Source organism: Parasteatoda tepidariorum, chromosome 3, assembly GCF_982258835.1.
Source record: "Parasteatoda tepidariorum strain Cologne lab strain chromosome 3, Ptep-v5.0, whole genome shotgun sequence".
Classification (NCBI taxonomy): domain Eukaryota; kingdom Metazoa; phylum Arthropoda; class Arachnida; order Araneae; family Theridiidae; genus Parasteatoda; species Parasteatoda tepidariorum.
In genome coordinates this window covers 28,068,703-28,096,253 of record NC_141757.1, presented here as the reverse complement: position 1 = coordinate 28,096,253, position 27,551 = coordinate 28,068,703, and the positions used below count along the sequence as shown (strand labels likewise).

The 27,551-nt window shown below is 28.8% G+C and overlaps 2 protein-coding genes across 2 annotated transcripts in view; one reads left to right on the top strand and one right to left on the bottom strand.

Moving 5' to 3' along the window:
- Nucleotides 1-13,758: 13,758 nt before the first annotated feature.
- On the top strand, nucleotides 13,759-14,493 carry LOC107436267 (general transcription factor II-I repeat domain-containing protein 2A-like). Its single transcript, XM_016047909.1, has one exon. The coding sequence runs from the start codon at nucleotides 13,759-13,761 to the stop codon at nucleotides 14,491-14,493; it is 735 nt and encodes a 244-aa protein (XP_015903395.1).
- Nucleotides 14,494-17,129: 2,636 nt separating this feature from the next.
- The window catches only part of Cbp80 (Nuclear cap-binding protein subunit 1), a 36,023-nt gene continuing 25,601 nt past the window's right edge, over nucleotides 17,130-27,551 (bottom strand). Inside the window, exons 19-24 of the mRNA XM_087159003.1 lie at nucleotides 27,443-27,536; nucleotides 26,961-27,064; nucleotides 23,124-23,226; nucleotides 21,598-21,735; nucleotides 19,253-19,366; nucleotides 17,130-17,317 (exon numbers count right to left, since the gene is read on the bottom strand). Coding sequence (XP_087015129.1) covers nucleotides 17,204-17,317; nucleotides 19,253-19,366; nucleotides 21,598-21,735; nucleotides 23,124-23,226; nucleotides 26,961-27,064; nucleotides 27,443-27,536 — 667 coding nt within the window. The 3' untranslated portion in view covers nucleotides 17,130-17,203. The remainder of the gene's footprint in view (nucleotides 17,318-19,252; nucleotides 19,367-21,597; nucleotides 21,736-23,123; nucleotides 23,227-26,960; nucleotides 27,065-27,442; nucleotides 27,537-27,551) is intronic.

Below are 27,551 nucleotides of genomic sequence, written 5' to 3'. Positions count from 1 at the left end.
AATACAGTCAACTAAGTTTTTATCTGTAAAAATATTCATAAAGGTATTAGTAAACTCTGATAATGCTCTCTTGCGTGTGTCTTCTTTTCATATTTCATTCGTACTTAGGCAACAGTTTTAAGAAAATCCCTTCCAAATAAGCCATGATGATAATTTTTAACCTAAACATGTAAAAATGTGCATCATCGATATAGCTCCAAATTGAATCAGTTTCAGCCTTCCAGTAATAACGAGAAGTATATATATATATATATATATATATATATATATATATATATATATATATATATATATATATATATATATATATATATATATATATATATATATATATATATATATATATATATATATATATATATATATATATATATATATATATATATATATATATATATATATATATATTTGTAGTTTCTTTAGTTAATTTTAATGGAAAGGCTGCCTATCCTGTCGCTTTGACCTTCACTCCCTAATTTAACCATATTCAAATAAATGATTTTAAAAAATGTAAATAGCATCTAACCCCTTCCTTCTCGCTCCCGTGAAAATGACGGGGCGAGGTTTCGCCCTCTATTTCTCACTCCCGTGATATTGACGGGCTGGAGTGTTCAATAGTTACGCGCCAATAAGAATAAAACTAATTAATTTCTCTTGCCCAGAAAACATTATATTTCTCATTTTACACACCAGATGACAGTACCAGGATATTTTTAAGGTTATTGTAGATAGTTAGTTTATTTTAAACTAGATATCAGCACTAATCAAATAAGTAATACAAATACAAAAGCCAAAAAAATGGCACTTTTATGACCGTTTTCTTGAAAATTTACCGATCGTTAAGGGGTTAAAAGCATCATAACATGATTTTACATATACATGAATGGCTAGAGGAAATATATTAATTGGATAAGTCATAGTTTTTCCACAAATTTCTTTCTTACGTAAGACTGTAGTTTAGTAGCTTTCCCATATAAACACTACATTACAACATAATGCACAGGAACTGTATGGTGTTTTTCACCATAAACGCTATCCTGAATAATTTGAAAATGTGGCTTATCATATTGCTCTATGCTCAACCTACCTTTGATTTTTTTTTTTTATATACTGTGACTCTCAAGATCATCCTAATAATCAAATATTAAAACACGAATACTGTTACCACTTTTAATCTCGGCTGAAAAAATCACCGACAAAACACTTAAACAGATTAGTAACTGTAACTCGGCATCAGCCATACCGGTCTCTCTGGTTCATCTAGTGTAATTCCTTAAATACTGTTACTAGACAAAAAAAATTAAACTAGTGAAAAAGTTGGTAGAATCGTATAGGCTATCGATTTGTATAGCATAGATACGAGTAAAACACTCCACTAAAAACAAAAGTGCATCATTGAGGTAAAGATCCAACAGTTTTGTGACAAACTTCATGATTATGTCAAGTGTTATCATCATTATTGCTTACAGCCCATATTCACTTATTAGACAAACTGGACCCCATCGATCAGAATCTGGTACTGATTTTCCAGTCCAGGAGCTTTAAATGACTCGCTCTCCTGTTTGGCATTCTTTGAAATAAAGGAAAATGTGATTTTTAACTTTTTTTTAGTTCAAGTACCAAAATTTAAAAGAAACAAAAGCTTACATTAGGATTACGACAACCTATAGCCATAAGAAAAATCTCCAAAAATGAGAGCGAATAGTTAAAGGCCGTTGGATTGTAAATTAGCAACCGAGTAAGTTTCAAGCCTCCATGCGCAGAGGAAATAAAACCCCAATAATACACATTGACAACTCAGTTCCTTATCTACCGTGTCCTCGCGGCTAGAGATAAGAATAACAATGGGAAAAAACTATGCAGATGAGCAAGAAAAATCTCAAAATTCTGGAATGAAACTTTTAAATAGTTTAATATCCCGCGTATATTACAGCTGCTGTTCGAAGGCTCTTTCGCAATATGAAATGATGCTTTTTTGCAAACAACCTGCTATTTTTATAACTGCTGTGAATTTGCAACTGTTACTCATGATTGTTAGGTCAAGTTTAGCTTATCTAAAGCCAGCGCTGTCTATGCTTATCTTGAAAATGGCGTCAAATGTCATTATAGCGAAATGCTACAGTTTTGTAAAAATAAAAGGCGTCTGTGGTCTAATTTTTCAATACTTAAAAACTTACTCCAATGCTTCATTACTAGGGCTTAAATAAATTTTTATAAACTGAGAATAAGACCGTGATTTTGATAATTTACATCTAGGCCAAATTAGCGATTTTTAAGAAAGTTTGATGACTTTAAATATTTAAATTATTTGTCTGTTCTAAAGCCCAGATAATTCTTTATGGCAAGATTATTTATAAAATTTAAAATCATTGCATTGCTTCAAGCGTAAGGCACTTAAAGTATGACTTTTTTATTTTCTTTGGCGACTGAGCTTCGAAAAACAGCGTTACTGAAAACATATGAATGTACCAAGTATTGATCTGTAGAAAAAATGAACAATATAATATTCTACATAAACACTTGTATAAATGAAAAGTATTGTGTAAGTATAATTAACAAAGTATTTGGTATTTCTGTTTTATACAGACTTATTATTTTCTGTATGAATAAAAAGTATTAAGTAAGACAATTCTATGTCCATCATGCGAATGCAGTTTCCGAAATGCAGTTTTCTGATTGTTAACTTTGTCATCTAGCTGCGAGAAATTCATATCCTTGCTAAAATTAGGGCGGAATTCAGCTAAATTTTCGCAATTACGATAATTTAATTAAGCCAATCAGATGCCCGGATTTTTGTAAACATATCACATTTTGCGATGCGTAAAAATACAGGATTTTGATTGGCCAAATTTGTCCATCGTGATTGCGAAAATTTAGCTGAATTCCGCCCTAGAAAGTCACGGGTTTACGAAATATAGATTTTTTGTATTCATTCAATGAAGTAATGACGAAGCTAACATAAAACTGACGGATTTTAACCTGCACTGATATTTTGTTTTAAAAAAAATCAACAAAGAAGGAAACATAAAGTAAACTTTCTATCGATATCTGGTGTGGGGACCCGGGGAAGCAGCCCCGTATGCCCCTGCTCTAGTCAGGCTCTGATTATTTACTAAGTACTGGGTAGTATCAACAAGGACGTATTAAGCACTGATAAAAATTGACGGATTAAATACAGAGCATTACTATTAATAAAGATGTATTATTATCAGAATTATTTAGTATCATCGACAAGTGCATGTCTTTTAGCATGCAACTTCAAATAGATGTAGCTCTCTCGCGTTTACTTCTGTTTGGAAATGTCAATTTTTACATAAATTACTCCTGAAGTATGAACTCGAAATTATAGATATTTTTACCTCGGATATTTGAAAATATGTGAAATAAAAATTTTAAACTTTATTAGTTATAAAAAATTTTATGAGTATTTATACATTTTACAACTATTGTTTTCTTCTGCATAAAACGCATTTTCAGAAAAATTTTCAAAAAATATCTGAATACATTTTGCTATCATTTCATAGAATCAATTTTAATTCAACCCTTTTAAATATAAACAGAAATTTCAATACATTTTTCCTATTCAATAAAAAGTTCCTTTTAGAGGAATTTAACAATTCTATATATAAAATGCATGCACAAAAGAAGAAAAAAAAATATTTTGTTGCATTTAAAAAAAAGTGATAAAGTAAACAGTATATTTTTAATGTAAATATTTATCGGACAACATTATTTGAATACTTCCATAATAAAACTTTGTAAGTTAAGATACAAACAACTAAAATTCGAACAATAATTTTTTTTTTTAAAGAAATGCTCTTCGTATGGAGGAGCATATTTACTAAAAATACATCGAAATTCAAGGATTTATTTTTAGAAGAATACGAAACGGTGTTCAAATATTTACCCTCCTCTTTGGCATTCGACACTTAACAGCAAAACTGTTATTTGAACATTTTCGAGGGGGGGGGGGGGGGGAAATTGACTACAGAAAAATTATCCCGCATCAAAAGGTGAAAAGACTATTTGAATGTCGTTTGGAACAATTGCAAAGAAATTGTAAATTTCGCGGAATTTTTATTTTTGAATCTTTGGCGAGGGTAAGAATAGTTTTTCTATTTGCTGAACAACTTGCTGCAAACAATTAAATCAAGTTTTAACATATTTGTGTTTTTAACGTCTGCATTTATGTAATAAAGCAAGAGGATAATACTTTAAACCTTAAGGCATGTTTTCCAGTTCTGTTTTCGTTACTATTTTTTCCCTTTAAATTTTAAAAATTATCGATTGCATATTTTTCGTCTATTACTCTTATAAACAATGGTACCGCCCACTAGTGGGCGTTACAGCTGCCATGGTGGGCGGTATAGGTTTTGTCTAATACTGTTGTATTTTCCATTTTTTTAAATTTAACTAAAATAAATCCTTAAGCCAGGAGTTTTAAAATATTCTAAATCGAACATTAGAGTATTGTTTAGAAAAATTCATAATATTATTTCGAAACATTTCAAGATTTTCATAAAAATCTTCGGTGTTAATATTTTATAACGAATCACTAATTGGGTTGTGGAGTCGAAGTTGGAGTTAAAAAAATTTAATCAACTCCGACTCCGTTTAGTTAAATGTATTACAGATTAACAAACGGAAAAAGGAGAATTTGGTTTTATGAAAATTATTTCGACAAATATTTCTAATTATTTAATCAAAAATATTATTAAAAAGTATATTTATGACAATTATTTAAATTATTACTTATTTTAAACTTAAGTTTTTGAGCCCATGTTTAACAAAACTGTTGAAAAAGAACAGAGAAAATCATCGAAACTATTAAAAATATTATAATAAATAAATGAATTGTCTTTTAATTTATAAATATTTCATAACCAAATTTATTTAGCTAAGTTGCTAAGTAAATAAAAAATACACGAATTAATTGAATGTATCAATTGTAATAGTTTCCTAGTTCATGAATATTTACTCAAGAATTTCAGGTCATAGTAGTCGTTCATATTCGTAGTCGAACTCACGGGAAATTCCGTAGTCTTAGACCCACTCTACAGCTCTGATCGCAAGTCAAAATGGCAACAATTTTACCTTGGCCCCACTTGAGGTCAAAATTGGCTCGATATGGGTCCTATTGAACCTAGAATGGCCTATAGAAAACCTACATTGGTCAATATAGAACTTACATTGGCTGAATAATAGATACAAAATACCGGGTAAATCTAACAATTCTATATAGGACGGATATTAATTGTAAAGTGGCTGTAAAATGTCTTGTGTATCGGAAAATTCTAAATAGCAGGCCAATATCAAAAGAATAATGGTCTTTTGAACTCTTACTAAGCCAAGGTTCATTAATATATTAATATTGGCCCAGTGAGGGCCCTAGTTATTTTGCTTCGAGGATCGTACTACGTAGTTTAGGGAATCATATTTCAGGATTTTGCAAAGGTGCCAACAGGTGCAAGTTTCAATAGACATTTTTATTTTTGGGAGTTTTTTTTTTTTTTTTTTTTTTTTTTTTTTTAATGTTTTACGCTACTGGTAGTTCTAAAACTGTCAATTAGACATCTAAGGAATATTTCAATCATATAATGAGTCACTTTTTAATGTTTGGGTGGGGGTTATTTTTGCAGCCAAATGAAATATATCGTAGATGTTCTACTTCACAGTTACAAAAAGAATAACAAATAAGAGGAGCACATTTAGAGTTCGTGGTTCAGTTTGAGCGAAACGGGAATTTTTCGGATGGTGGATTAGATTTCAAAATCCTTTTTTAGGGGGAGAGGGATAATTTTCAATTTATTTTTTTTATTTTTTTCAGTGGGAATTATTTTTTTTAAGCCGTGTTCATTTTATATCTTCAACTCAAAATTTACGCAACAGGAGAAATAAATTTATACCCGTGTATTTGTTGCACTAAAACACTAGTTCTAATCTTTTGGGGGGAAGGTGGCAAATGTGTAGTCTTTTTTTAGTGGGTTTACTATTTTGATAATTTTAGTGTTTTTACTCTATATATCTCTAATTTTCTGTAACTGTAAGATAAGTAAGTCTCCTTTCAAAGATTATATTAAGGGTAAAACTCTTCAATTTTGGTAGAAGAATAAATTCCTTGGTACCAATTTACAAAGAATCGAAAGTTATACCAACATCAACAACTTAAAAGATTTTAACAAGGGCAGAAGAAAAAAAATGTCCTGAATATAATGAAGAATAATGTTTAGAAGCAAAACAAAAACGCCAGTGGATTTCGAAAAGTTTTATGCCTGTAACCACATCAATTAACCAATTACCTTGTTTCCCATTTTTTTTCTTATTTTATTTTAACAACTGCTGACGTCAGTAATTGTTACAAATTGTTCTACGGAAAGTGCTCTAAGTTAAACTAGTTAAACTTATAATAAAACTTGGGAAATCTACCATGTTTGAGAATTGGGTACTTGCACTTCAAGAAGAAGATCACAATACCTACATATGTGACCTATGACGTCAGCTCAAGCTGGTCGCTAAAGTTGAGCTAAGTTCCACCACATAAGCCAGAATTATAATTAACGTGAAGTTGATTAAATACAGATCCGTTTCGCACATCGAATTTGTGGGAATATAATTCTTTCTCGTCTGCGTCTTTTACTTAACTTATATTTGTTATTTGTTTATTTATTTTTTGTAACCGTGATATATTTTTGTTTTGTGTACCTGGCAACTTCGATGCATAATTAGGTTGTTGATGTTCTACATGGATTCATGTCTGTCTCAGTGTAAAGTAAAAAATATATAGTGAAAGAATTGAAATTTTTATGAAACAATCTTTATATAAGAATATAGAATGCGTCACATAAGAAAATTGATGCTTGTCAGGTTTGGCTTACTCGAAATAGAACTGAAAGAAAAATTGTTAACGTAAGGAAATGCCGCATTTCAACAACTAATCAGGATCGATATAGCCACTCTACGTCACTTGCGGGTATCCCATTATATCGTTTGGTAAAGACATTAAAAAAATGGAAATTCCCATTGATTTAGAGAAAGCTCTACTGGTGTAAATGAAGCGGCAGACGATTTTAATGTCTCTAGTGAGTTCCTTGAAATGTCTGAGGTTTCAAAGTCTGTGATTTGTTGTGTACTGAACTGTATTTGAGCTGTAATTGAGTGACAAAAATAGCTGTATTTTCTGGAAGATTCAGCTAATAAATTTGTTGAGTCTTAAGAACTATTTTATTTATCTCCAATCAAAACGAACCCCTGCACTCGGTAGAATATTAAGGAACGTTTAATCTGTAATAATGGTTTTCGACAATGCAATTTCGTATTTTCAATATTGCGCCTGAACTCACCTGAAAGTGACATTTGCTTACAAACCACCCCATGTAAAATTTGCAAACTGCAGGGGAAAAAATCTGAATTCGTGCCCCTCTTTTCGAGAAATTATGGTTTGTCTATAGAAAAAAGAACTCCCCTCGCTACGAAGTCAAAGACCGCCTGCTGCAATGGAAACAAGAAATAACACATTTCAAAGAGGGGAGCTTCTTTCTCCCCTGATTTCCTTTCTCTCGGCGACCCGAATCAAAACCTGTCTTAAATAATTATCCGACACTCCTACTTGAAATAGTTAAATCTCGTAACCATAGTCACCGCCACCACCCCAGATGAATGACTCGAGGAGTTCTTTACATAGACAAACTATACAGACTTTCGTGGGTTTTTTTATATATATATATATAGAGAGAGAGAGAGAGAAAAAGAGATACAAGGTTTATTTATCGGAATGGATCTTTTTACGTTTCATACTTTTAGTTACTATTATTTCAGACTCTTATACTACTATTATTTCTATGCTATTATTTCATATGAGCTTTATTTTCTGATAAAATTATTAACACTTATCGTATTATGGTATGATGATCTAATAAAGAAAAATACTTTTTAAACAAATTTTTTTTTAAAAAAAGTACATTATGTGGAAACATTTTAACATTTTTCGTAAATATTTTTAAGTTATATAATAAGATTTGATAATTGATGCTTACTGTATATGAAAATATACGATCGTATAAAATATTTAATTAAACAAATCCTTGTATACACATTATTTTCTTTAAAAATATCTAGTAACATATGAACAAATGTTTAATTACATTGAGTTTGGATCGAATAGATCGTTAAATTGATATAATTTTTAAAGGCAACAACACATCATCACTTTGAATGTCAGTTTTGCAAAGCTATCTATTTCTCTTTTTTTTTCCCCTTTTTTTTCAGATTGTTAATTTTGACTTCTGAAAATAATATTTTACAATATATTTCTAACTATGAATCTATTGAGATTAATCATATATAGCTAAAAAATTGTTGTTTAAATAAAAATTTCATCTGAATTTTTGTTCTTTGCGAAAACGGGAGGGGGGGTTAGATATTTCAAATTTAGAGGGAATGAACAACCCTCTCTGTTGTTCTCTTTGTATGTGAAATATAAATAAATAAAAAATTAACAATAATAAATTGTTTGGTTAAAAATTAATCGCAAAACTAGAGTACGAATGACATAAAGTACTGGATGAATGGATTTAATTCTAAGATATACTTCTAATTAAAGTAAAAACTATTTTTTCTTCTTTTTTTTAATCTTTTATGAAAAACAGAAAAATAATGCCATTTCCTTTCATAAACTTTCAAAAAATAAAAAGAGCAAAGCGTAATTTGTTAATTGAAACATATAGACTAGTCAACTTTAACAATTTTCGCAGAAGGTTTTACACTCAGATTAGGAAGTAATTATTATATTAAAAAATTTAACTACTATTTAGGTGGGCAAAGCTAAATATGCTTCGAAACGCTGGCGAAATTATATAGTTTTCTCTTTTAACTGGCTACTACTTATTTAAAAAACAAAGAAATCATTGAAAATCTACGTAATAGACTTATTCACTTCAAATTATGTTAAAATAACTTATTAAAGCTGATATAGTCTCAGTAAGCTATACAAAATCCCCCTTCAAAATTTATCGCTACGCCATAAAAAAGGAGAAAAATAGTTAAATTTTATCTACCAGTATTTTAAAAACATTGTAATCGGGAATATATATTATGAAAAACGTCTTAGTTAGTGTGGTCGGCTGACGGCTGTTATCTCTGATGTAATGACCGACAGTGATGTTGGCAATAACATCGCAGCATCCAATGCATTTTCGGTGTATTGGCGGCTGTTGCTCCCTGCGTTGGAGTAGTTCCACCTACCACAGCGTTCTGTTCCAGCGCAGGAGTAAAAAATCCTTCAACCTTTAACAGAACCAATCAACCCAAATGTAAATGAATTATTAGAGAAGTATGGCTGTCGGCTGACTTTTGAAAAACAATTGTATTTAATTATTTTTAATTGAATTTTAAATTGTATAAATTAATAGCGATAATCAATGAGTTTTCGATTCTGGACACAACTGAAAATGCGTGAGTAAGAAAATGGACACAGCTCGAATTGCGTGTTTATACTTGCCAGCTCTTCCGGTTTTCCTGGAAGATTTTATTTTTAATGTGGTGGCAAAATTTATGGAATCACATTTTAATCTTCATTAAATAAATATGGTTAAAAATGATTTTAACTACATTTGAATAATTTAAACATATGTGTGACAGGCTTCTAGCTCTCTGATAGTGTTTTGAACTGTTTGCTAAATTTTTACGAAGCACCAACATACAATCTCAATTTAATTGGCTTTAGCCTACCCTTAGGAAAACACCGTTTTAAAAAGCATAAAAGTTGGCAGGTATGCGTGTTTAATAAAATCGATGTAGCTCGAAATGAGTGTTTAAGAAAATCGACACAGTTCGGAATGTGTGTTTCAGAAAATCGACACAGTTCGAAATGCGTGTTTAAGAAAATCGACACAGCTCGAAATGCATCTTTAACCCTTTAACGGGCCGTTTATTTCTAGTAAAGTAAATTAAAGTATTTTTGGAATTGAAATTGTTTTAAGAACAGTAATTGATATATAAAAAAGAACTCATTTAGTTTATAAAAATGCCATTTTTTTGGTGGTAAATATTTTTAACATGACCTATTAGGAACTTACTGACTTTTATTTTTCTTTATTTATAAAATAAATTCCTTAAATGCTACAAACTTCAAAAGGAATTATGTATTTATAACTTTTATACGTTTTTTAAAAGTGACAAATGGTTACCAATTTTATGCTTACAAATGGGTACCAAACTCATTTCAAGAAAGCTGAAGTTATTGAAAAATGGAAACTTAAATTAAAAGTGGTAAAACGTGGTGGCAAGTATACTTACCACGGCCTGCAAAAGGGTTAAGAAAATGACCCACCCCGAAATGCGAGTTTCAGAAAATGGGCTCAGCTAAAAATGCATCTTTAAGAAAATTGGACCCAGCCCGAATCCTTGAGCAGTATTCCGAGAATCATTTCGTCAGAAAATCGAATTTGTGACAAAACACAAACTTTCAAATGTATTACAAAAATATTTCCTCAATACGAATCCTCATCGTAGTGCATTGCTAGAGATTGTTAACTTGAATGACGAAAGTTGAATAAAGACGAAACAACCGAAAATATGCTGGAGAATTAAGCCGACCGCCCTGAAACCAGGAAGGACAGGAGTTTGAATCCTGTTTCGGGAGTGGGTGTAACTTAACTCTTGCATCAACACCTGTATGGTACCCACGTAAAGGGAATTATTAATAATGTTCGATACATTAAGTATTACGAGTTTTTTTTGGGGGTATATATATATATATATATATATATATATATATATATATATATATATATATATATATATATATATATATATATATATATATATATATATATATATATATATATATATATATATATATATATATATATATATATAAGAATAATTTAATTCCTTGAAAAATGAGTATTAGTCGTGCTGTCACACTTCTTAAGTATAACCAAATAAAAGCGCTTTTGACAGTTATGAGTCCCGCAGTGGACTGATCGTTAAGACACGATTCCCAGCAGATCACCGAAGTCAAGCATCACTGGCTGCGGTCAGTCTGCGTAGGAACCGAGGGTGTGCGGTATTGGTCCTCGTTAAACTGTTCAACCGTAAAGTGCTCGACTTCGCGTGCAGGTCGTCGGGCTACCAAAGCGGGCGTGCCATCCCCTCTGCAGAGGATCAAAATTACGATGGCATGTCTTCGAATCATCCTCAGGGATGTTTCCCAGACCGTCGCCAATAGCCCATTGCGCAGCTCTAGTGCGACATAAATGAACTACTACTACTACTACTTGACAGTTATGAAAAACGTAACATTGAAAGAATGAGCAGAAAACATGGCGTTATGCATGTTATTTTCTAAAAGCATGATTACTGTTTTATTTCTGCAATTTTTTCTATTGCATGACATTAGTTTCAGTTTAAAATCTTTGATTTCAATAACTCATTATTGACTAAAAGTTTTAAAGAGGAATAAGTTTTAACGATTTTCTAATTTATTTAAATTTTTAAGACGAATGTAGAACACATTTCAAATAAGTTTTACTTAGGGGCGAGTAGAGCAAACTAAACCATGGAAGATTGCTTAGCAATTTTCCGGGCTGGGAGCATAAGCGAACAGGGGGTAGAGTCCACTAATTATAAATAAAAGTCAAGAAAAATATTCATAAGTATCTAGTTTATTTCAAAAAGAATATTATTCATAATTTAATTATTTGTTCCCTCCACCATAGAAATTTCTTCTTATTATGATTTAATCATATTTATTAGATTTTTAAACACATTTTTAACAAATAAATTAAATCAACGCTTGAAGTTTATTATTATTTCTAAAACGCTGTAAGCTACATTAGTCATACTGTTAAGAGAAAAAAATCCCTAAACGCCTGATGCATCTGAGAGGGAATTAAAAAAGATACATTACCTTGATGAGAAAACAGTTTAGGTTGACGTTTAATTAATTTTTCCCATCTTCCAAAATTAAATTTCCTTAAGTAATTTAGTATTCAAATTAATGACTAAAGATATTAAAGTGGCGGTTAATATTTCGAAATGTTACTTACATTTTATTCGTCAATTTTCCTTTGCAGTTATTTTTATTCGAATTTCTAAGACTTCTGTTTTAATTAATACACTTGAGTTTTTCAGTAAGCATCAATTTCTACATCACATTTATTTGCGCCTGTATAAACATAAATGATTGGTAAAGTTTATTAAAAAACATTTAAGCAAAAGCTCATTGTGAGCCAAGGGATCATTGAGGTTAAGGATCCATAATTTAGCTACCAATCCCCAAATCAAAATTTTTTGATGGTTTTCCATTAATGGACCAACATAATCCTGATGGTAACCATTATGAACAATTATATTTTTTGATGGTAACTATCATGAACCATTATATTTTTTGATGGTAACCAACATAAGCAACTATCACCCCAATGTAGGAATTCAGACTGATTTATGGTTCAATATAAAATAAAAACGTAATTGTTTACATGATATATTTCTGCTGAACCTACAAGAATTGTTATTAAACCATCATGGAAATGCATTGTTGCACCATTATAGACCATCACGAATTTCCATCATAGTACCTTAAAAATCAAATGTTGGAATGATCATGAACAACCATCATCCCGATGTAAGAATTCGGACTGATTAACGATGGTCTAACACAGGGATGGGCAAACTACGGCCCGCGGGCCAATTGTGGCCCTCCGGAAGGTTTTATCCGGCCTGCGGATAGAATTTTAACTTGCCGATCCGTCGCAAATATAAACAATATGCATTATACATATTTTCCTACTTTGTTTAAAGCTAGCTTTTTTTTTTCTTTTTTAATAAATTCTGATGACCTTTTTACTTTCTCTATTTTCGTTCTACAAAACATAAGTTGATGGAAATATCTTCAGACAGCTTTTCAATTGGTAACATGCTGAAAGCAGAAGTTCTTCCTAGAATAGCTGTAGAATGGCGCCAACAAGCGTTTGTCTTTCTCGAGGAGTAGACAATACGGAATCTAATGTACGCGAATTGTGCTTCACATGTGGCAGACAGCGCATTTTAAGCTCTAACGAGCGAATTTTTCATTTTTCTGCCGGCGTGAATTATTTATTACGTATGGAAAGATTGCACACATATAACGTTATTGTAAATAATGGTGAAATTATTATATGCATAAAACAGCTAGTGCTTGTTTAGTTATTTGTAAAAATGTTTAACCCAAAAATGGCGACTAAAAAACACAAAGTTGATTCAGAATGCCGTGCGTTCAATGATGAATGGACTTGGAAATATTTTTTTACAGTTGTTGAAGATAAATCAGCATGTCTTATCTGCAATGAAGCTGTAGCAGTTTTTAAAGAATGCAACATTAACCGACATTTTACAGTCAAGCATAAGAATGCCAACTACGATGCAATATGCAATGTCTGAATGTGAAAGAAGACAAAATGCAGAAAGTCTTCCTAAAAATTATCTGGCCGTCAAAATTTGTTCAAGAATATAAATATTTTTCAAGAAGCAGCTACGCATGCAAGTTACATTGTAGCATACAATATAGCTAAAAATAATAAATCTCTCAGTAATGGGGAGTTTGTTAAACAATGTATGCTCCAAGTTTGTGATGTTTTATGTCCAGACAAGAAAAATAATTTTGAGGCTGTAAGCTTATGGCGAAAAAAAAGTGACATCTAGAATCGAAGATACGATCGATAAAAATTTGGCTTCACAATTAGCACAAAATTTGCACGATTTAAATTTTGTTCAATAGCTATGGATGAAAGTACTGATATAAATGATACTGCTCAGTTAGTTTTATTTATAAGAGGTATTAATGAGAACTTAGAAATTACCGAGGAACTGGCGTACATGCGTTCTTTAAAGGGAAATACAACGGGATGTGATATTTTTCGTGAGTTTCAGGAAGGGCTTTTAACTTTGAAAGTGCCCATAACAAAATTATATAATATTACGAATGATGGTGCACCAAATATGACAGGAAAAAAATCTGGATTCCTTGGACTCTTTAATCAGAACTATCCCGGGAATAAAGTTATTTTTCTACATTGTGTTATACATCAAGATGCTCTGTGTAAATCTGCATTGAATATGAAGCCCGTGCTTGATGCAGTAGTAAAGCTTGTTAATACTATTCGATCTCGTGGGCTTACTCACAGGCAATTCCGAGATTTTCTTCAGTCTGTGCAATCTGAATACTCTGATGTATTGTATTACACGAAAGTAAGGTGGCTTAGTGCAGGATGTGTTTTCGAGCCAGTTTGGCAGCTGAAAGACGACATCATGTCGTTCTTCCATGAGAAACAATGTTTAGCAGAGTGCGAAATATTGGAAGATACAGAATGGCTTTCAGACTTTGCATTTTTCACGGATCTTCTTTGTCATATGAACAACTTGAATGTTAAGATGCAAGGGAAAAATCAATTCATTGATGATATCTGGACCCACCTAAAAGCTTTTAAACTGAAGCTCAATTTGTTTGCTGGGTAGTTCGCCAAGAACGACCTGTCTCATTTCTCGAGGTTAAATTTAATACCCTCAGTAAGTAAGGAAAAGCTTAAGAGTTATGAAGATTGCTTGAAAAAACTCCATTTTGAGTTTTCACACAGATTTCAAGATTTCAGTGCTATTCAAACAGAATTAGATATTTTTACCATGCCTTTCAACGTAAATTGTGAAACAGTGAGGTCGGATCTGCAGCTTGAATTAATTGAGTTGCAATCTAACAATCATCTGAAGCAGTTGTTTCTAAGTGTGAGTTTTACAAATCATTACCAAAAGCTAGTTTCCCAAATTTAATATCTCATGCCCAGAAAATCAGTGCTATGTTTGCTTCATCTTACATATGTGAACAAGCGTTTTCAATTATGAACGTTAGAAAAAATCATTTCAGAAGTAGACTAACTGACAAACATTTATCCTCCTTCCTTAAAATAAGTACATCTCACTTCGAGCCTCAATATAAGGAACTTTTAAAAATGAAATCGCAATTCCATTCATCTCATTAAAAATTGCATATTCTTCCTTTTACGCATTTTGTAAGTTGTCAAGAAATTTTTTTTTAAAGAAACCTTAAAATCCATTGCAATAACTGGGAAAAAAAATTATAATAAAATCACGTGTAATTACCACGAAATCTCACGAATCGGACGCGTCAAGAAGAGCTTAAAATATTTAAGAGATACAAATGTTGTAATAAATAATATCGTATTAAAAATATCAAGATTTTGAAAAAGACGAGAAAATTAAATCAGTGATAACTGCTAAAAAATTTATTGGAAAAAACGATAAAATTATCGCGTCCAATAGTGAATATTTGTGTGCACGATTTGAATTTCCCGTATTATAATACTATCGAGATTTTACGAAATCACGTGAAAATCATCAATAACTGAAAAAAAAATCAGTGTCGTGTCAAAAAGTGACTAATAAATGCACAAATTGATTTTTGCCGGTAGTAATAATGTAAAAAAAAAAATAATTATATATATAGGGGCTTAAAAATTACATATTGAGAAAATTCGTAGCAATAATAGCCGATAAAACGATCGAAACACCGCATGGAATTACAATGGAAACGATGAAAATCGAATGCATCAAAAATTACTCGTATGCGTGATTCAAATTTTGCATATCGTAATACAGGAATTTTAGAAACCATGAGAAAATGAATTGCATTAACTGAAGGAAAAAGAAAAGATACAAACAATGCTTAATAAAAAATTTGGATTTCATTTTTCTTTTTTTTTTAATTTTGAATGAATTCTGATCTTGATGTGAAATTTTTAAATCAAGTGAACACGAATTCCAATGGGATATTTTTAAATCAGTTGAATACCAATGGAGATGTGTAATTATAAATCGCAGGAATACGTCTAGAGATGTGAAATTTTTAATTGCGTGAAAACGACCAGAGATGTGAAATTTTAAATCGGGTAAATACGAATCGTGAAATGTAGTTTTAGATCGCGTGAATATTCAATCGCAATATGATTTTCAAATGTAGTGAATTAAATTTTGAATCGCGATTACAGAGATAAGAAAATGCGTTCTAAAAATTTTTTTCAGAAGTTCGAAAAAAAAGAAATTTTTTTTAGAAAAAGCGGGGGGGGGGGGGGGTATTATAATTAAATTGAAAAAAAAAATTCCACCAAAAAGCTGAAAAAACTCATCTTTGCTCTCTCTGAGAGAACCATACAACTGGAACAGTAAGAAACTTTTGTGGCTAGGAAGAGACACAAAGATATATGATAAGTAGATAAAGTGTATTTGATATGTATTTTATATAAGATAAGTAGATAAAGTGTATTTATAAGGGCCTTCATACGGCCTTTTAATGAGTAACAAAGAGTAATTAATTAGTTAACCCTAATAAATTAATTAAATAAATAAACTACCAATATTAAATAAAAATTGGAGAAAAAAAATTATACAATGAACAATTTCAATAAAGAAAATGTGCTAAATTGATAGCTTTTAAAGTAGACTTCGTGTATCATTTAGCTTTTAAGTTATGATTTCTTGAATAAATATTTTAAATCGCATACCAACAAATTCAATATATTTCATCCTGTGATTAAATAAACTTCTACTCAAGTAAAAAGAAAATGCTGTTAAAATTAAATAACTTACGAAATAAAATTAAATAACTCAGTAATAAATATTATATTAATGAGACCAAGCACAATGAAGACAAAATAAAAATCATCAAAATCAGTTTCAATATTGGATTATTAGAAACTCCTTTCATTTTCATCAACAATTAACATGATTTTGAAGCTTTAATCTCATCTTCATCAAAAAGGCATTAATAATGATTCATTAATATTTTGAAAACATTTTTTTTTTCCTTATTTAAATATTATAGTGTGTCTCCCAATGTGTATACATAATTTTTTTCTTTACTTTTAATGAAAATTCTGAAAAAATATAAGGATAATAATTATAAAATTCAGTAGATATGTTTCGTCACAAGAAGAAATTTTCCTTAAATTTAAAGGGGAAAACTAATTTTTCGTTTCCTTAAAATAAATCTTGTAACATTTTGTCACCAAAACAATGTTATGAACTAATTTTTATTAACTAGTGAATTGTGTTTGTAAAACAAAAGAAAAGGACAGCGGAAATAACGCTTTCAATAAAATATATTTTTTTATGAGATGATATAATGTGTATAAAAAAAATGCAGTTGAAAGTATTCTTATGCTTTGAGGGCACAAAATTGTTGAAATATGGACAGAATGTGATGGTCTATATCACTCGTAAATAGAAGAGTCTCTAAGGTATCTACATACTTGAATACTTGTTCATGATGCTGAAAGAGAAAATAGAGAATTACTCAACAATCATGAAAGATAAATAAGGATAAATTGAAATTTAAAAAGTCACTTTCTCTAATTTATCAAGTCACCGATACTTAGAATATCAGTGCATAGTAAGGCAATATATAAATTCATAGTGAATGATATTTTGTTTTTATTTTATAACCGCCGTTGAACCGCCAATATAATTTTAGGTTTACGACTACTCCTGTTCAACTACGCAGCCTTGTAATTTTGAACCCAATCCAGAAGACAAGAGAACTCCTGGATCAAGCAATTTGGCTTTGTTGAGGACTTTAATAGAACTAACCCACATTTGAGTTACATGGAGTGAAAAACCACAAAAACCTCCCATGGTTAGACTGACGGCAAGGTAACTCTAACACATGATCCGTCTATCATTGAGCATATTTTAATGCCAGCATTGTGGTCGGCACAAAACGGGTGTGGAATTCATATCGACCAGCCATTACTGGGATTTGAATAACGAATGATGTATCCTGAATAGCAATGCCTTACAATAAATTATTTATTTATTATAAGGCAGCAATTACCATCAACAATAAATATCCAAAAAATACAGCTGACCATATTTTGAGTTACAGTTATGATTATCTACAATAAAGAATGCCTGTTTTATTCTCAAGGTTGATTATGAATTCCCATTAAACAGCTGGAACTCTATGTTGGATTTTAAATGCAAATAGTCTTATGTTTTTAGTGGCTATCAATAATTTTGGTAAAAGTGTTTCCTAGCTGGTAACACTGCACCAGAAAGGGTTTAAAAATAATAGACGTAAAAATAACAAAAAACACAAAAGTTTTAAAAATTTTGTACATAAAAAGTTAATGCGACAAAAATAAAGCAAAATTCTGGGTGAAAAAATGCATGATTTATATTTAAAAATAATATAATAAAATAACATTAAAAAAAATCTTACATTTATACACATTTTGACTTTTAGATTATTCTTTTACTTACATAGGTTACTTTTTTAAAGAAAAATTTCCAATTACTCATAAAAGAAAAAAATTTATAATAAACGGCAAATTTTGAATGAACAATAAATTATTATTCACTTCATTTTCTAGGGCTTGATGAGACAGCACATTAGTGAAGTAGAAATTTAAAAAAGTAATTAAATTTCCGAAAATAATTTTTTCTATTATACAATTTTGATTAGCAAACTCTGAACTTTCTACTTATAAAACTGGCTGTTTTTTTTTCTTTTTTTGTCCTATACAAAATTAAAATCGATGGAATTTTTCAATCAAAGCTGACAATACTTAAATCCACTCCAACTTTTGAAAGAATTTTATGATTGAAGCGGCATGTCCCACCCCCCTACAAATCGCTAGAATTTTATCATTATTCTACAAGGTATTTTTGTACTGTACAATAAATTCTCTGCAAGCAATATTAAAAATAGTATATTTTTTGTTCTTTTAGAATGGGGTAATATGGAAACAGCATAGTTAAAAATGTTTATCTTTTTAAGTTCCAAAAAAAAAATAAAAAAATAAAAAATAGAAAACTAGCTTAGAACTTGACAAACTCAATGTCGAATATCATCTTAGATGTTTCATAAAAGTTTGAAACTAAATTCTACATCTAATTTGTTCTCACTTATTCCGTTTGTTCTATGTCAGCAATTTCAAATCTTCTAATCTCATATTAAATATAAAATAAATTTTATAAGAAATGAAAAAAATCCCCAAATTTTCTTCAGGAAAATTCAACATTTAACGTTAAAAGTAGATTTAAAGATCAATCACTTTTCACTTTTAACAGAGAAAAATTCCAACACAAAGTAGCAAGAGGCATTACATCCTTATATTGCAGAAACTTCTCTCTAAATTTTATAAATTGTGTTAAGGGTCAAATTTGAATCCACATGTGTAGTGTAAAAACAATAAAATGAAATTACCTGAAAAAATACTTCCTGTAGTCGACCTAATATGGCTTTAAACCAATAATTGTTGAAATCCACACCTTCTGCTTCACAACGAGCTATATGTTCTGTCAAAAGCATGATGAACCTCTAAAAAAAGTAAATAATACAACAAATTACACTTTTAATATACATTTCCATAGTTGAACTGTATGATTTATTATATTCACTTCAGGAAATGGGATAGTTTTAACCTGATTTAAAAACTATTAAATTGGGACAGCACATTTTGGTGATATCTTAGAGACCATAAACAGTTATTAAGAAACATATTAATTAATCTGATAAAATTAGGAGCATACATTCTACTGTCAAACGCAACCCTCAATGCCTTCACCCTACTTTCAATATATCACCTTGCATTCCAATAAAAGAAAAGTAGGACAAAATTGAGTAGCTAAAAAATTTTTATAATTGTCTTTCAAACTCATTTCAAAATACTTTAATAAAACATATAAACTTTAATAATAATAGCATTAAAATACCAAACTTTAAAAGTACTAATTAAAGGTGTGAATTAAATCTTTGGATATTATGCTTACCAATAAAATAAAACCAATAACCAAAACATGTTCAAAACATGTATGGTTCAAATACTTTTTAAACAAAAATGAATAATTGATATGTATACATTAAAAAAAATATTAATTAAACTTTTCCAAGAATAATGAAAATCTGTTACAAGAAATTTTAATAAAAATAAATAGTGCTAAACTCAGGGCTGTCAATAAAATAGTGGCTTTAGTTGCTTCAGATATGAAATAGTTTCTCTCTAACAAATTCTTGAAATATTTATACCTTAATGATATAAAATTATTCAAATAGAGTATTTTTTTAAAACATTTACACTTAATATATATAATATGTTAATTTTAAATACACAAAAAACAGAAACTTTAAACTCAAACTGCAGAAGATGCATATCATGTTACACCGATGATTTAAGAAATTCTCAAAATAATTAAATAAAGAGAAAATACATAAGAAAAAAATTTATGCCATATGTACTGTGCTACATAAACATTTTTCCGAGCATAATAATTGTAAATACATAAAAAAAAACATTAAATTTAATGTTTTTAAAATACACATATACTATACTGGTATTTTATAAACTCTATTTAATTTTTCAATGGAAAAATAATAATTAAACATTGAATTAAAATTTTACCAAAAATTACAAACTACACTGGTTTATTTAACAAGAAACAAAAAAAACTATCTAAGAATTAATAAAAGTAATAAAATAGGAATCTTGCTTAGATTCAATTTTAGTATAGATCAGATATTGCAGGTCTCCTAAATTAAATATGACAACTATATGTGAATAAATGATAGTCTAAATTACATAAAATGAAATGAAAAAAATAAAAAATTAGGTAAAACTGTAAAAGGTATTTAATATATTTTATTTGATGACTAAATTTTACATTAAACAAGTTTTAAATACTTGTATATTTTTTTAGTTTAAAAAAATATACAAGTTTTATTACTAAATGCACAATTTATTATTTCTAAAACAGTTCTAAAAAGATGCTATGAAATCATTGAAAAAAACGGTCTAAGAACACTCGAATAAACTAAACATCCTGTTTACACAAACGAAAAAAATCAGACGTGAATTCAACTATGTTTTCTTATGAAGTTAAATTAAACTCTGTAAATTTTACATTAATATGCAACTGTCAATAACAACAGGTCCGAAGATTGTTTTTTCCTGCAATAGACCATGGCAGCGGAATGTTTTCATGCCCCATCAGAGGCTGTAATTGCACTGGTCAAACAGAGTGGGGGGAAAAAACTTGTACAAGAGGATTAAATATAGATAATGGATATGGCAAAAAAGAACCAACCCTTACCTTTACTGTGAAGAGGGAAATAAAATAGCAAATTAATAATTTAAGTAAATTGATTTTTAAAAAAAAATTGCAATTGATTTCAAAATAGCAAGGGTTTTTTTTATATAAATATATTAATGAAATTAGTCCAATTTAGTCACCTATTCTTAAAAAATTGTCATTTCAGTTCCTTTTTAGTTGACAAGGGCAGCTCTAAAATCTTCAACATATTTGACTTTAAAATATTATGTAAAAAATTTTTTTGCCAAATTGATTTTGACTTTATTGCAATAAAGACCACTTAATTTATTAATTGACACAAAAACCAAATTCCTAGGTTAACATGGGGGAATTAGGATGTTGAATGAGTCTGTGTGACACCCTTAAAGATGACTAAGAAAAACAACAACAAAAAAGAGTTAAGAAAGAAAATTTTTTTTAACTAAACTGCCAATTGGAGAGCTAACCAAAATATATCCTTACCTGGAAAATAATTAAGAATAAATTTTTTAAATCACTCTGGGCAGCATCTAATTTTTCTTCCATTTCTTCAATCATTTCTTCTGATGGTCGTACATGATTGGAATCTTCTTCATCGTCTTCTTCCATAGCATCATCTTCCTATTTGATGCGTAACCAAAATTAAAAAAGAAAAAACAAAACGTTTTACAGATAGAGTAGATAAATAACACATTTATAGAAAGATTAGAGAATGATATTTAAATTGAAATAGAAAAGTAAGTTGAAATCGAACAAAATAAAATACAGGACTTTATCAGAAGACACCCTTTACATTTTAATGTGGGTGTGTTTCAGTGAAGAATTGTTTAACAAAATAAAAGTGTTACTCGTGTCTCAAAGCTCCATTTTTAAAAAAAAAGAGAAAATATATAAGATATGTAATCAGAACCAGTGCATAAAAAGTAATACAATTTATAAACAAAAAATAAACAAAATATACAGGTAAAAATTTCAATAAAACTCACCAAAACTAACCTGACTCACCTAAACTAACAAAATATTATTCCAAAAGCTACTTTAGATTGAAATAGATATATGTGTCAAACTAACATTTGGCCAGCAGAAAGAAATAATAGAGAAATTGGAGCTACCAGATAAAAATTATAATAGAATACATTATATTTTACCAAAATTTTTTTAGGAATTAGATAAATAACAATATATTACATCAGTAGTCAGTTAATTTTTTATTTTTTTGTTTAACTTGTTCGGTAAAACAATACAATCAGTTACACTGGATACAACCAACGTCCTAAAAAGTACCCTTCAGAATTTAATGTGTATTAGAACATCAAAACATGCATTAAACACTACAAAAGCAAAACATTTTTGCACCTTCCAAAATAAAACAAAAGACTTGCACTTAAAAGTTTTTTTAATGGAAAAAAATTCATATGTTTTTAAAAACCCTTATTTCTTTTGTCATTATCACACAATGAACATAAACTTCCTTTTAATAAAAGAAGAAAAATCACCAACTTTAAATTTTAATTATAATTAATGATTTGAGATATGCTATCAAAGTGGTAAAATATTGATAATGTATATTGAAATATTGATTAGTGACAGATTTAGACATCAATCACATGTGAAATCAAGAAAAGGTTTACATTGTCTATTTATTTAACAATTTATTTGTAATTGACAAACACGTTTAACACAACTGTAACAAAACTTTTTTTTAATCTCATATATCTTTAGATTTAGAAAATTATTATTTGTAGAGATAAAAGGATATTTTGAATAGTGTCACTAAAGTTTGGGAGTTATTTGGATTTTTATACAATTAAATAAAATTTCAAGTATTTTTTTAGCAATTCTCCAACTTATTCCACATCAATGACTAAACAAACACATACATTCAAAATTAAAAATTTGCCATTGAGGGGTGATAATAAAACATATTAACAAAATAATAATTTATACACAAAAGAATTAACCTAGATGCAAACAGTTATAGAGATCAACTCTTTTAAATGACTAATTACCTTTTGAAGTTTCTTTTTAGCATCATTTACTTGTTTTTCTTGATTAGTCACATAACGAATCATTTTACGTATTGTTAAATGAAGTATCTCCCATATATAAGCTCTACAAATAAAATAAAAAATCAGTTTTATTTACACATTTATTTTCGCAAATACACAGTATAGCATGGAAAATATTTGAAAACCAAATGCTAAAACTAATAATAAATATGTAATTTTTAAAAAGCAAAATTTATAATGCCTAATTACAAATATACTAGATTCAAAAAAAAAAATTTATTTTAAAAGAAATTCAGTAAAAAAATTATTTAAAAATAATTTAGATTTACTACTTAAATTACTCAGAGAATCCTTTTTAAACTAAAATTGGAAATTGTGAAGTTACAAAAGAAAACAAAAGTAAATTTATGGCATAATGATATTTAAGTATGGTGTAAAAGTTTAAAGGTACAGGGACCAAAATAGGCTAAACTACATAGGGGTTATAAATAGATATTGAATCAAAAAAGAAATAGAAAAATCAATCAGGTAATGTGAGGTCATTGAAACTAAACAAGACAATTTGCAGAATATTTAACCCAACACCTAATACATTTAGCACATTTCTTATTACTTAATAAATTATTTTATAAGTAAATAATTTCATTAATAAATAATGTAAAATTTTATATTATTTCATTAATAAATAAGTTGATATTTTCTATTTTAAAAAAGGGAAAACAAAATCTATAAAATAAAATTCATAGAAAAAATAACACTTATGAAAAAAATTTTAAAACTGCATTCAAAATAAAATAAATAAAGAAGAAAAAAAAAGAAGAAAAAAACTTTAAAAGTTAAGCTCCAAAACAAGTTAATATAAATACATCCATATTTATAAGCAATTAAACAATATATAAAATGAAAAAATAAATAGAGCTTAAAATAAAATGTACGCATAGACAAAGTTGAAATATAAAAATTCCTCACAAGACATATACATATATAGAAACCACTTTTGTAATAAGATAATACAAAAAAGTGATTAAAATGCAGATGCATTTCAGTGTAGCTATTTTTAACGCAATCAGAATTTTTATTCAACTTTTCATGCTTATGATACTCCGATCAAAACATTCAAAAAGGAAAAAATGAATACTTGTCATGGATTCTATTTATAACTAAAAATTATAGCAAAGGATAGATAAAGGTTTATAAAAAATAAAAAAAACATATAACTTTATCACACATTTTCTAAGGAATTGTCTTTAAAAAAAAATATGAAAATAGCTTTAAACTCATCCTCTATTTCCCTATAATACTTTGTTAGAGTTCCAGATTTTTACTTCCTGTCACGAATATTCAACTCGAAAAAACAACCACTTCAACAAAAAAAATTTTAAACTAGCCGAGGATAGAAATTTCAACTTGATCAATCAAAATATTTACAGCTAGACACAATCATGCTTTGAAATGAGCACAACTTTTGTTCCATATTTGTACATCCACATCAAAATTCAGATACTTTATGAATAATCCCTAACAAAAAACATTTAAAATGTATTATTATCAAACTTCACACAAGAAAAAGGTTGTTGGATTTGAGCCAGAAAAAAATCACTTTGAGTTTGTTTGTTTTTGATGGTTTAAACCAGTGGTTCTTAACCTTTTTAAGCCGCGACCCAAATTTGAGAAATATGTTCATGTCGCGACCCAAAAAAAAGTCAAAATTAGGCTGAGTAAGCCACAATGACTTCTTCTAGGAGGTGTTGGTATTACTTATTATTTGGTGTATTACTAACTTTTTTGGTTCGACTCAGCGCGACCCAAGAAATATGCTTCGCGACCCAATTTTGGGTCGCGACCCATAGGTTAAGAACCGCTGGTTTAAACCAATAACAAAGACCAGCTAAAATAAAATAAATTTTTCGGAACTTGAGATAATATGAAAGATCCATAATGGTGTTAATTAATTACAGTGTGTGATTGGATGTTAGGAACAATATAGAACAGCAGTTTTGCACTTTAGAAATTTGATTGTTTGAAGAAACAGCACTAAACTTGAGAAGTATGAAAAACAATGATTTTAAACTACTTGGAATAATCAGTATCTGTACTTTTGCGTTCTTTTATTTTAAATTCTTACAATCAAAAAAAAAAATTTTATTATTATTTTGAACAAATCTTACAAATTTATAAAAAATACCTGATAAAAAAAGATTTAGCACAATTTTTAAAAAAAGTTTATTTTGTAGCAATTTAAAACATATTTGGGATGTTTGGAAATACGACTGTAATATGTTTAGTAATTTTGGGCTAATTTCAAAAAAAATTGAGTAGTTTGCATCACTATAGCTACTAATATTTTAGATATTAGTGTTAAAAGTGCCCTTAAAATTAAGAATAAGAAAAATAAGAAATGAAAACTTATAAGTACGAAATAAAATTAAACAAAAAAAAAATTTTATTTTGAAAAAATTTTCAAAAGTAATTTGATTAAAAATTTGATTAATACTAAAGTTAACAGTAAAATTTTAAACTAACACAAATATTTTATTATAAATTTACTTTTCCTGTCAGTCATAAATTGTAAAAAGAATATCTTTTGTGCTTATTAAAAATAGTTTCACTAAGATACTAATTTTCTTACAGTCTGTTTTAAATTTTATTACAAGCTAATACTAAACAATGCGTTAAAAACTATCAATAGGAAAAATTAAATATAAGAATAAACTAGTAAAACTAATAATTAAAAAGAATTTCAATGACTTTCAGAAAGTACAGCTATTTATAGTACTCAATTACAGCTCAAATAACAGTGTAGTAAAGCAAAACAATAAGAAAAACATTAAGTATTATTTTCTCTCTAAATTATGTCAGAATTCTGCGACTTTCTATCAAATTTCCTATTTAAACTGCTTATTTAGGGTCTGTCTGAGGTATTTAGCCTCATAACAAAAAGATACTTATGAAACTGTACAAATATTTACGAATTTGTAAAATTTTACAAATTTAAAAATTTTAACAAAGTTTATTTTGCTAGGAGGCTAAATATCTCAGATAGACCCTAAATAAGCAGTTTAATTAAGAAATTTGTATTAAAGTCACAGAATTCTAATGTATGTTAGAGAGAAAATAGCACCTAATGTTTTTCCTATGAAAAATTTGGTTTTGCATCATTTTCACCGACTTGGCTATAATTTTAGCAACAAATTAATAATTCTGGAAACTTCGAATTTCAAATTGATAGAAAATATATATATATACAATTACACAAGAATCGTCTAGAAACATTTCAAAAGTTCCAAGGATTCGTCATCAAGCCTATGTAAATAGAATAATACCTCATTGGAGTATTAGTTTGTATGATTGTTCTGACCTGAGTTAGATCATTGACCTGTCTGTGATAGTAAGTCCTGTGTTATGTTGTACTACACTATTATTTGAGCAGTAATTGAGTGCAATAAATAGATGAATCTTATGGAAGTTTCTACTATTAATTTTTTGCATTCTTAAGGACTGTTACATTCATTTGCAATCGCAACAATTCCCTGTGCTGGGTATAATAAGTTATTAAACTACTGATAAAACAAATAAATATATTTTGTTATGTATAAGCTTTTATGCATCAAATAACATACATACAAAACTAACAACGTAAAACACCAGGGTTCCACAGTATGTATATGTATGTGTGTACACACATATATATACACACATATATATACACACATATATATACATATAAATATATATACATATACATATAAATATATATCAATACAAACACATATATTGGAAATTTACTTAAACAAGCAATAAGTCAAATGCCTCATAATATTAATAAAGAATACTTGCTTGGGAAATTCTGAAGACATCTCTTTGGAAAAGAGCCAATTAGCTACCGAAGAACATTCAACTATTTTACCTTTCAAAAATTGTGTAACTAACCCTACCATCATCTGAAACAAAACAAAAAATAATAAAAATTATCTTTAGAAGCATATAATGAAACATTTTTATATACAAGGTGTAGCTAAAAAATATCCTAGACAAATAATTTTAATCTACCTTCATTAAAAATAAATAAATTAACAAAATATAATAAATAATATTAGGAGGAAACCTTTACTAATAAATAAATTTAATTGGTTCCAAAGTGACTGCATTTTGCAGAGGCTTGAACACTTCAGAAACGTGTCACAAGTCTCCTACCTTTAATTTATTCCATTACTGCTGAAGCGATTACTTTAGAAGATCCAAACTTTTGTGTGCTTCAGTCATCAATAATTAGTGAAATTGAAAAGGAAACGATGCAATAAAGAATAAAATAAACAAACCTGTTGATGACCATGCCAGAGTTCAAACATGCTTCGCAGAATACAAATTTGGGCTTCCTCTGATGTGGATAAGACTTTAAAAACTGCATGATATCTACATAAAACATAC